The 12,995-nt window shown below is 38.8% G+C and overlaps 1 protein-coding gene across 1 annotated transcript in view; it reads right to left on the bottom strand.

The window, feature by feature from the left end:
- Positions 1 to 3,616: 3,616 nt before the first annotated feature.
- Positions 3,617 to 12,995, bottom strand: part of LOC124253593 (death domain-associated protein 6-like) — a 39,782-nt gene continuing 30,403 nt past the window's right edge. Inside the window, exon 2 of the mRNA XM_046687400.1 lies at positions 3,617 to 5,169. Coding sequence (XP_046543356.1) covers positions 3,617 to 5,104 — 1,488 coding nt within the window. The 5' untranslated portion in view covers positions 5,105 to 5,169. The remainder of the gene's footprint in view (positions 5,170 to 12,995) is intronic.

The following is a 12,995-nucleotide window of genomic DNA, read 5'->3' as shown; positions in this document are numbered from 1 at the left end:
CAAGTAGTAAATGTTTATGAAATCGACTTGTCTTGTAAGCTGAATAGGCTACTCATGGATTATAACCCCTATATCATTTGGTCATGACATGTTATATTTTGTTTACATTTGAAGCATTTCTTGACACGCCTTTCGGCGCGAATAGGAAAAGCCTAGAAATCGACCAATTTCGTCCTCTTTACAACATAATCAATTGAATTCATTTCACGTATTGTGCATTTTTAGGCTAAATGGGGTTAAATTAAAACATACAAACTGAGATATTAGCGAAAACAATAACTGTACGCATCGATGGTAGTTGCTTCATCACTGTAAGGGTTGTTGGTTTCTTCTCACACAAAACTGTCTTGGTAGTTGCAGCTATCGAACTCTGATTCGTTCCCGTTTCCTCTATTGTAGGTCACTATTACAACGAAAGGATATACTGAGATGATCTGTTCGTTTGCTTTCAATTATGGTTGGAAGTTTCCATTGTTATTATTGTCCAGAGAAATCAGAATTTTGATACATTATTAAACATTTGTGCAACCACAATCAACATGATGTCATCAAGGTTTGACAAAGGATGTCTGATAATGACAATAAAAAACATAATACAACTTCAAACCAAAACATTTGAAAATATAATTCCCTTAGAAATCCAAAAACGTTGAAAATCGTGTACACCAGTCCCATTTACATTGACCTTGAGGGTTGAAGATATAGGGCAGCAACACCAGAAGTCGTCGTGAAACAGTTGTTGGTGCCACGTTCAAGGTTACTGAACTTCTTCCAGGTGTCATTTCAGCATTGAGGTGAGGTGAGGTGAGGTGAAATTGGGTTTAACGTCGTGCTTGAGAATATTTCGCTCATATGACGACGTGCATGCGTGTGTATGTGTATGTGCGGCTGCTTGTACTAGCCCAAACTGTTCAAGCTGGTTTTATAGTGCTAGCCCACTGAGATACCATGCCGCAGTGAAGCATGAATACCCCACTCAGACACATTATACCAGTCCTTGTTGTACCCAATAATGCCGAGCGCCAGGCAGGGACCAACAAGTACCATATTTTAACGTCTTTTGGTATGACGCGGTCGGGGATCGAACCCCCGACCTCCCGCTCTCCGGGCAGACGCTCTAACCACTACACCAAGGAGGCGGTCGCGTTTCAGCATTGAAAGAATCGGGGCACCTTCTCAGGTTGTAGATTGGTAACGTCATGACACAAAGTTGTAACAAAGTTAATATTTTTCCATTTTCTCAAGTTTATGTCACAACGTAATAACAAATTTACGTTGAGGAAACGTTATGCTTTGGGCTCCTCACAACCTTATAACGTTTTTTATAAGTTGGTGTCAGTTTTCTGTAAAACCAAAATACGTTATTAGCATCAAATAATTTTAACCTTGTGGCGACGTAAAAATGACGTTTCACAACGTTGTGGCCTGACGTTGTGATATTACGTCCACAGAAAAACGTAACAACGAAAGCATTACGTTGTGACAACGTGAAATTGTTAGTTGGGTTGACACCTGGATGAAGTTCAACCGTTTGTTACACCATGGAAAACTCCCTTTGGATAACATTACTTTCCTTTTGTTTGAAGACGTAATATAGTGGTATTCACTTGAAACAACCACTCAAATGAGATACAGAGATGGGATTAAACATTTCTGGAGAATCGGTCAAAAGTTATTTCACTGAAAATGTCTCCGTTTTATGAGTGGGATTAAATACAGGTCACCTGGAAGAGTAAGATTAAGGTGACTTAAAGTCAGAGGATTCAAGATTAACTTCGCTGTGCCATCAAGACACATTTTGGATAAGGTTGAAAACACATTTAGGCGCACAGATGCCCCAGGTATCTTTAATGAGGTTGGGGCGGTGGGGTAGCCTGGTGGTTAAAGCGTTCGCTCGTCACGCCGAAGACCCGGGTTCGAATCCCCACATGGGTACAATGCCCGACGTTTGATGTCAGTCAGTGGGAGAGTCGGATCTCTATCATCTGGAATATTGCTAAAAGCGGCGTAAAACCAAACTCAGTCAGTCAGTTTAATGAGGTTCTTGCTAGGATTTCTGAATATTTCAGTGACATTGCTCTAAAAGTTTGCGTAGATGGAAATAGAGAAACATGGGACCAAATATGTCACTCAATACACAGCTGCATGCTTCAAACCAAGGTCCTACCTCAGTTGATAAATAACAGAAAACCAACTACCCGTACAGTACCTTTTCAACAACTCGTACACGTACAGTTGATTTGTTTACATGAGCAACTACCATCGACGTGTACAGTTATTGTTTTCGGTAATATCTTAGTTTGTATGTTTTGACAGAAGCTAAAATCTTGACACATCGGCTACATAACCTCATTTAGCCTAAAAATGCACAATACATGAAATGAATTCAGTTCATTATGTTTTAAAGACGTCAAAAGTGGTCGACTTCTCGGCTTTTCTGATTCGCGCCAAAAGACGTGTCAAGAAATGCTTCAAACGTAAACAAAATACAACGTGTCATGACCAAATGATATAGGGGTTATAATCCATGAGTATTCAGCTTATAAGACAAGTTGATTTCACAAACATTTGCTACTTGGAAATATCAAAATCTTACAAAGTTTGGGACTCACTCTCTACCGGGATCGACATCTATCGAGGAAATGGTAGTTGATGACGACCAACTTCCGGTTGAGCATAGACAGGGCTTACCCCCCTGTGGGAACATATGCTACACTTGGGATTAAACAATCTGTTTAACGAAAGTATTATCAATGATTATAATGAATACTTTAGCAAGTCAATCACGAACTATCTGTAGGCCTATTTGCATGATTGTGGTGCGCTGTGCTAAAGTGCAACGTGAAAATCAAACCATACGCGGACCGCATACACGGGTTAGTTACAGTTGTCTCCCTTGGACTGGTGACGGAATAGGAAACTCCCTCATATAATCTTGTGTTGCATATTGGGATTAACACAAAGCAATGTTAAAAATTTATTTATGTATGGATAAGTTATGAATTCTGTTACAATCGACAATCGAAGGAACACTGCTGGAAAGGACTTCTATTTCACCGTATTTCACCCTTGATGAAGGAGCAAGCATACACTCCGAAACGTCGTGTTATTCACAATAAAGAAGTTGACATCCATAAAATCTTGCTTTTTCCTCATTGACAGCCGTTAATACATTTGTCCACAATCAGTCGAACATAATCAACTATTTGGTTACCACGAGTAGTGTCTGTTGCACTAGGAATATACACCCTGTGGTGTTTGATCAGAGTCCTCTGGAGGGATATCGCCATTTTCAGCTGGAGGCTCGTACAAAATGGAGGCTTCTTCGAAGGTTCTGTTCCATCTTCTGTAAACTATAAATTATTGTACTATTGGATCAAAGATAAAGTGAGCCATGGTCTTCTTAAGACAGGCAGCCGCCGCCTTGTTTACACATTGTTTACACATTATTGAAAAAAAGGACCATGTTGTTACTCAAGTAGACACAGTCTTTCAGATGTAATCCTATATTTAACTTCTACTGACAGCAATCCAAATTCGTTCAACATTTTAACACCGCCTTTCCCCTTATAGGATCGGTGAATCACCTTCTCGACAGATTCTTCTAGAAGTTTGTTCAGTTTGTACTTATCCGCCAGGTAAAGGAAGTGAACCAACTCTTTGGTGGTTGGATCGCTGACTTCCATAGAAGGGATCCCTGTCCAGACATATGATCACTATCTTCATGTTCTTTCACAGGTAGTGTCATATGTTTATCCTCAAAACCGAATCTTAAACACACACTTTCTATTGACATGCTCCTTGCACGATGTTCTACTTCTTCGGTCGAGCTATTTTCTCCACAAGAATCGGATTCTGCTCCAGTTTCTGTGTCATAATAGTCTGTGCTTTGTCTTTCAGTCACCTTTCCTGGTTGAGAGGCATATGAGTGGTCCGACTCAACACTAGAAGCTGGCCCTGAGGCATCATTGCTCTCCATTCTCACATCACAATCAGTTGTGTCCATCATACTCTCCTCAGAGCTCTTGCTTGCATGCATTTCCATGGAAAAACTGTTCTCTTGAACCTTTTCTGTATGACCAGTTGTCAAATATGTTTCTAATAAACTTGACTTTTCTTCATTATCGGTAGTGTCCAAACAAGTCCTATCACTAACAATGGCAACAAAGCCAGACTCAGACTGCTCATTATCAATCACACCTATACTTGGTCCTGCAGCTGATCCCGGGACTGGTTCCTCAACAAATCCTGATGGACTAGCTGCCTCACCATTCTCTGACACTGTCTGTTTCTCACAGATTGCACAAAGCTCACTAGGATCAGATACCCCAACAGCATAATCAGTCCTTGGCTTGTGACATACAGGACAGCAAGCAGCCGTTGGTTCTGTCAAGTCAAAATCACTGACATTGTCCTGCTCAATCACACTTTCATCATCTTGTTCTACCTGAGCAGGTTCTGTCACACTCACATCACAAGCACCTGATTCCACAGGAGAACCTTCAGATGTCTCTTTAACAGATGCAGATTCAGATGAGTCATCTTCATCTGCACTCTGAGCACCAGCTGGATCAGGTGGAGGTGGTTGTGAAGCATCTTCTGACACTTCAGGAGAATCCCCACAACCACTCTGACCAATGTCTAAGCTGTCATTTTCACATGGTGCCTCGTCAGACTCCTCGACTGCCTTCTGTGACGAGTCGGTTTTACTCTCTTCATGTTCCACAGACAGGTCTGTAATTTTAGCACTATCACCTACTACCTCTCCTTCCGCACTCCATGAATGCCTCCTTATCGTCCTTCCAGGAGAATCCTCATCCACCACATAGTCAACACCACTTGACTTTTCACTGAACAACTTGCCTACCTCACTTGAGGGTAGGTTGCAAGAGTTCTGTCGCTTAATCTCACTACGTAGCTTTCTGGCTGAGCCCATTTTGTTACTATTGCTTGAATCCTCTTCCTCTGTTGACTCTTCTGTATTTTTATCATCACAGTTTGCCTCACTTTGAGTCTGACCTCCTGACTGGTTGGATGACTTGGGATCGTCTCTCTGTAGGGCGGCAGCTGCTGCCAGAAGGTCCAGAGGGTTGAAATCCATCATCCACTTGCCTTGTCCAGTCCTTACCCAACATGGAGATTAGTTGTGAGGCGGAAACGTCTAAGAATCTGGAAAAATCAGAGAACTACAATTAACTAGTTGTTCCCTGAAGTAATTTTGTCACATTCAAGGCTGAAAAAGACAGCAGCATTAGAAGTATTGATAAAACTAGTCCAGTGAGCAAAATGTCCTATTACAAGAACCACAGGGGACCTGGCTTCAGCAAACTGGCAGGCCAAATAACATTGAGTCAAATGTTCTTTACATTACATTCATTATAACATGGGCTGTTAACCATAGGTTTATATTGTCGGAATTTGAGTATGAATACATATGTAACAATGGAAGCTGTAAGAGAATAATAATGACAGCCAATCTTAACCCTCCCCAACTAAAGCTAACCCAGCTACAGTCTGGACTTTTACCCACTAGTCCGAAGCCAGAGTCAAGTAAATTTGTTCTGATCTAGTAACATCAGCTTATTCTAGTGCACATAATAAATATTAATTTTTACTAAAAACAAAGCCTAGTTAAATATCTAAGCTATTCGACTCAAAACTGGTCTTTAATAAATTAGCCATATATTCATGTTTTCATGAATAGAGTATAACATCACTTTTTACAATATTAAAGCTATATCACAAGAGGGTTAATAGGCAAGTCATCCCTAAAATAATATTTCACTTTGCTTAATATACCACTGGCACAAACTGCCCATCTATAACATCCTCAATTATTTGAGCTCTGTGGCCTTCCAACACACTCTTTCCATATACTGATAAACATAAACTTACTGTAATAGAGATTTATACCCTGCTGAAAGTGAATTCCTAGGTCAATACATGTTACAGCAAACACTTGCCTGTGTTATCAACTCTATTGCCAAGCAAATAACCAAACAATACAGTTATAATACTTGACTTGAGGGAGTGTCGACAGAGTTTAAGATCAGTTCATTTCAAGTACACTGGCCAATTTTCAAATTAAAATTCAATAAAGATTTTTTTCCAACATGATAAAATAGAAGAAATATTTGATAAAATCATAACCATGTGGCCATGCATCAAACTTCATATCACATCATGTTTTGTTCATCGGGTAAGTTCTCCAATCGTCAACAAAATAGAACAAAACAATTTGCAAAGATCAGTTGGTACAAATACACATACATTGAACCTGGATATCAACCACCACCAAGAACAGCTTTGACAACAAGCCTAACCAAACACCCAATCCAGCCATGGTGAACTCCACAATAAACACGCCAAGGGAGAGAACTCATCATGACACTCGGAAGGCTTTGTTCTCGCTCACCAAGCTAATCAATACTCGGCCAGATTTCAAGAACACCTCAATGAAGGAAGTAGGGACACTGGGCTGCTTGCCTTGCCAACTCACTAAACAGGGAAAGCCATGCAGCCCACATGCTTGCTACAGACAACTTGATATAAGATACACTGTAAGAGAAATCTCAGCATGCATAAAGCACATCCACTGTGTGACCTAAATGTAGTAGTCTCTGCATCCAGCAGCCATCTCGCCATATGGTGACTCGACATCTGCTTTTAGCACACGTACTCAATCTCTGGGATAAAGCAGGCATTTGTGGGCTTTCTCTCAATCACAAAACCTTTTCCCTTCTTCAAATTGAGTTCATTGCAATTTCAAAGGACGAGGCTGACACAAAACAGACATTATTACTGGTGCTGTGAATTTCATCAGTATTGCTGCAGCATTCAAGATTCCCATTATCTTGAGATATTTTTATTCAGTAAACCATCACTGATTTGCACTAAACTGCAGTTGAGATTTGCACAGCACATATCTGACGTACGTGCATCCTCCAAATTAACATCATAAATACTGGTTGTGAATACGTGAACACCATCAAATTCAGAGATGGATCAAGAATAGTATGTACTGAATGCTAATAAGATATCACTTCCGTTATTAGAGTTTTTAACGCAGCTACAACGGAAACACATTTCATGAACGTTTTCACAAAAACTAGAATAAATTTCATTCGATTATCCCTTTAGTCGCTAGGATATTGTGGACTTTTCCCTACTGCAGACCAATTCAACATTTTGTTTGCCAAAAGTGACAACCCTGAACCAATGCATGTCTTCTACAGTTTAGTCAATCTTTTATCTCTAATGATGAATATGCAACATCCGAACACTCATCCCTTTCAAGATCACTCATGAAACAATCATGTAAATATCACAGCATGAACATCATGCCTTACAGTATTATATCATCATTAAAAGATATAACAGTCACATGCATACCTAAAATAATAAATCAACTGGTCATGTCTTATCTTATAAACAGTCCAGAAAGTTTATGCACTTGTATAATTACAAGTCTATTGATTAAAACTGTTTGTGATTTGAAACAAAACAACAATATTTTGCTCTCACAAAAGTATCAAGTCAATACTTTAATACTGATACAAGAAACCCTACCATGACTATATGATAACAAATTTCAGTGAAACAGACTTAAAACCTCATCATGTGCAAGTTTAGATCCTCACATACACCAAACTTTCCTTTATTTGGTCAGTGCCAGTCTGGTATGGTCAGTCAGCAGGACCCAGCATGCTGTGTCCTCGATAAACCTCAGTATTCACTCAACACAAACACAACATTTGTCAAACGTGTCGGTGCCTTATCCTACAGCCGCGTTCACACAGATGCGCTTGGCGGACCACACCTGTATTCACCTGAATAGATCGTTGTAGATAGGATGTAAATCGATTCTGACATAAAGCACAAGGAGAGGAAGAGACATGGTATTTAACATGCCTTGGTACCTGGCTTATCACACTGTGTTATTTACTCAGAAAATACAACTTTGTCATGAGTGTTTATGCACACAGGTTCATAAATGTTTCTGGAATCAAAAGTGACTTTCATATAATCGTTTTCTCACAACCAGCCATTCTTTTGATGAAGGCACAAAAGGTATCCATGAAAGGTTGTGCATACATAAACAAGTTCTCATCCATAATATTCCTCAAACCTTAATATGGACAAAATGGAATTTGAGACGTGTATACAACCCAACATTTGTGAAGGATCAAAGTAGTCATCATCAGTCAAAGGTGTGGTCCTTACCAAATGTTGAGTGGCATATGAGGCAAAAAACCTGATAATTATGCTTACAAAGTAACAAACGTACCAAATGATACAAAAGGCCAAATAGGTTTGTGTGATAACAACTTCACTGTCTTCTAAAACTGAACCCCCAAAACACATGCACCAATAAAAAAACTACAGCAATCCATAAAAAGAATGGCTGATGAACAAAAGAACATTTAAGATTTTATTCAAACTTCAGTTGAAAAACAGAAAACAATCTTGCACAAAATCCATGACAATTAACAACTAACTTAACTGACCAACCAACATTACCTTCTGAGACCAGCGTAACAAGTTGTTAAAGTCTCATAAGAAAAGCAAGACAAGATATACTGCACGTTAATTGTGTCCCCTTGCACAAATCAATGACATTATGGGCTTTGTCTTGCAGGCCTGACTGAAGAGCTCACCAAGCCCCATACAATATTCATTGCCAGCAGTCTCTCCACCTGATCAATACAGGCCTACAATTCAGATTTACACACAACTGCCTTTGTTTAGGCCCAACATTGATCCCGGAGGCCTGCATATATATAAAGACATGGTACACTGGTCAGTGTAAGTCTGGACAAAGTCACTGTCACCACACCAGCTTTCAGTTTATATCATCTGAGGTTCATTATCACACTGGTCAGTGGAAATTTCTTATCCCCATATAACATTATCAAGAAACAACTTTAATTATCATAGCCTTAGCACATTACCTTTGTGAGTATAACCTTTGTGTTTTTATATAAAGGATATTTTCTTTGTTGATTTGTAGAATTTATCTGGGGTTTTCATCGTGTTTCAAACCATTCACAATAAAACACACTATTACACTGGTCAAACGAAATTTCTTATCCTCCTATAACATTATCAAGAAACAGCTGTAATTATCACAGCCTTAGCATATTACCTTTGTGAGGTATAACCATTGTGTTTATTACCTTTGTGAGGAATAGCCATTGTTTTTATTACCTTTGTGTGGTATAACCATTGTGTTTTTATGTAAAGGTTATTTTCTTTGTTGATTTGTAGAATTTGCCAGGGGTTTTCATCGAAACGTTTCAAACCTTTCACAATATAACACAATTATCACACTGGTCAAATGAAATTTCTTATCCTTTTATAAAATTATCAAGAAACAACTAAAAATATCACAGCCTTAGCATATTGTCTTTGTGAGGTATAACCATTGTGTGTATTACCTTTGTGTGGTATAACCTTTGTGTTTTTATGTAAAGGATATTTTCTTTGTTGATTTGTAGAATTTATCTGGGGTTTTCATCGTGTTTCAAACCATTCACAATAAAACACACTATTACACTGGTCAAATGAAATTTCTTATCCCCCTATAACATTATCAAGAAACAGCTGTAATTATCACAGCCTTAGCATATTACCTTTGTGAGGTATAACCATTGTGTTTATTACCTTTGTGAGGAATAGCCATTGTTTTTATTACCTTTGTGTGGTATAACCTTTGTGTTTTTATGTAAAGGTTATTTTCTTTGTTGATTTGTAGAATTTGCCAGGGGTTTTCATCGAAACGTTTCAAACCTTTCACAATATAACACAATTATCACACTGATCAAATGAAATTTCTTATCCTTTTATAACATTATCAAGAAACAGCTGTAATTATTGTAGCCTTAGCATATTACCTTTGTTAGGTTTTAACTATCGTGTTTATGATAAGGTTATTTCCTTTGTTGATTTGGAGAATTTATCAAATCATTCACAACAAAACAAGTGAGTGAGTGAGCTGGGTGGGTTTTACGCTGCTTTTAGCGATATTCCAGCAATATCACGACAGGGGACACCAGAACAACAAAACAAGGCTGTGATTTTGACAAAAAGCGTTTTGTCATAACAGCCAATTCAAACAGCTGAACAATACCTCTTCAGCACCATAGCTCTGAACGGTTCATGAAATGTAACAGCAAGGTATCTACACATAAAACCAAACAAGTGATCGCAATGTTCAAGCTTAAACATATGGTGTTCTTGTCAAGTATCAAAATTAACCTTCAGGGGTTCTCAAGTTCATATGCCATACCAAACTCCACAAAGATCTAAGCTCAGGGTGAAATAACCCATTGCCCGACGCCCAAGTTCAGTGTTTTTTTCTGTCAGGCAAGCAAATTTGTATATCACACTGTACCGGTGTCCAGTTGATATTCCAATGTTAATTATGTTGTTTATTTAAAAAATCAACAAGAAAATGGCCGGTATAGTGGAAAAATTATCAGGGCAAGTGAGTTTACATGTGCCACTGTACTAGAGTACACTAGCAATTTTAAAGTTATTTCCACCCCTGAAGCTCCATTTAATTTCTTGCCCTGCAATATGATATTTGATGTTTTTTAATATTAACAATCACTACAGCCTATAATGTAATCGACTGGAGTACATTGGAATTTTTTTTTATGTTCCTCCAATGCTCTGATCTCAAATATACATTACCATGTCACAAGCAAATCCACACATCATTAACCATGACAAAACATCAATCTAACACACACCACCACAAGGGTTAGCAATATGGTTACATCAAACACTGAGCTGAAATATTTAGCACAGGCTGGTAAAACTCCAGATCTCCCAACCTAAAACAAAGATTAATCCAGTGACGTCATAGTCTGTTCTTTTCCTGGATGTGATAAAGAAGATTAACAGACCAATATCTCCTGCGAAGACAAGGAGCAATGTCTCTAGCACCTGATTTTCAGGATTGGCATTGGTAAGAAAGAACCTAGAACAGGTCCATTCTGCAGAGCAGCTGTTGTACTGGACTCCTCTGTTTAACACAGGCCAATGACAGTTGTAACATGTGAGACCTCATTGTTCAACAAGACCCTGCCACCAGTCTGACCCCATTACAGGATTTACTTCAGGGATCCGCTGGCTTTCTCCCAGGATTGCTGTGTGTGTAAATCAATTTATCCACCATTTAACATGTTCAAGGTCATGCCACTGAGTAAGGTACATGATGGATGCCACACTAGCGCCTTATCACAAACATTTTACACCTCTGACTATCTTACTGGAAATGAATTCCTAGCTTAATATAATTAATATTGGACAAAGCATGACAAGAGAGTTTCTTCTCTTGCTGGAATACTGAACAGGGACTGGAATAGGCTTCCTGCATCCATGCATACAGAACAGTTTCTATAAAGCCCAGAGAGTCGCCGCCCTCCAAACAGGAAGGAGTTGAAGACAGTCACAATGAGCTCCCTCTGAAATGCCAACACAACTTAACTTCAACTTTTCCCACTGCATTTCGTGGCAAAAGATCATTCCTTGATCAATAGATCTGCAATTTCATCACAAACCGGAAACTATATCCGATTTCCTGATTTTATCCCACCTGAAGTTTTTGTGTGTGATGTTTGTGACCTTTGGAAGCTGCCCAGGAAAATTTAGAATAGTCTAAATGTAACAATCACTTCTCCATTAGGGATATTCAATGAGCACTCAACATACCTGTGACACTCATGAATTATTATTTAAAATATTTAATAAATCTATCACACATAGACACCTGCAACTTCTCAATGTATTCTCATAGCACCAATGACATATATGTGAACAGTTTGAAAATAGAACACACCACATACTTACCAAACACACCATTTAACACCACATTCATTCTCACAGGACAACTGCTGTGTAATTTTACGCTTGATGATTCAGAGGGATGTATAGAGTGTTGCTGTTGAGTGAATCGGCAGGTTGGAAGGGGCGAAGCGGCTTGAAAGTTGGGGAAATGGGGGAGTGAGGGAGTTCAGCCATATCATGACTGAGTTCCAGTGAGGTGATGGAGTAAGGGGTTAGTACTTTGTTCATAAATGCTATATTTTTAAAAACAATAATATCTAAAATAGACATGCTCACTCAGTGCATCTAATGGCCAGGTGAAAAACACGTTTTCTCATCCGTTTCCATCTCATGACCAGGTAAAAAGCAATACATGTCAATATCAGCTTCCAGGAGACTTCTCATGACAAAGAGCCCACATGTCACCCAGAACACTGCCCTACCTCATTATAACACAAATACTGTGCATAAGACAACTCATTTCTGTAATGAACATACAAACTCACTATCTAGTAAACAATCACAAAAACATATGTTTTCCATACAAAACCAAAACTGCCTCATTATAATGCTGGTCTACATTCAGTGGTTAATAGCGTCTGTGCCCCTCTATAACACGCTAGGCTAGAGGATAACAGCTTCACCAGCAGACAGGCATTGTAATTATCAGCACAAAGCTGTCACAATGGGTATCATCAGAACACCATAGATATTGCACAATTCACATTCAGCAGAAAATCAAAACAATTTTATCCATCTGACAGAAACGTTTCAGAGAGTTATACTTTACCAGCAAGTATGCATAACTAATTTCTACACTTCAATGTTCTCACATAATTCAGCAAAATAAGAAAATATAAAAAAAACCAAATGTACCAACCCAAAACACCAGACCAACACTAGTAAATTAGTTTGGTCTAGTGAGCCCAGCATGTGTAGTCTAAAATAACATTAAAATCCACAGAAAATGAAGGTTTCAGCTAGTTCGAGCAAGCAGATCCCGACCTCTTGAGCACAGACTGGAACCATAGGAATACAGCTGACTGAAATAATCAAATGTTATGTTGTCGAAAGTTAAGTCAAAGGTTACATTGAGGAAAGTCAAATGAATGCATGTTATCTCCATCTTGTAGACTGGAAGTAAAGATGGTCTCTGCCAGCCA

This window comes from Haliotis rubra, unplaced genomic scaffold (genome assembly GCF_003918875.1).
Source record: "Haliotis rubra isolate DU_JTF1 unplaced genomic scaffold, ASM391887v1 Scf546, whole genome shotgun sequence".
NCBI lineage: Eukaryota > Metazoa > Mollusca > Gastropoda > Lepetellida > Haliotidae > Haliotis > Haliotis rubra.
The sequence above is the reverse complement of the archived record's forward strand: the minus strand, read 5'-3'. Positions and strand labels throughout refer to the sequence as shown.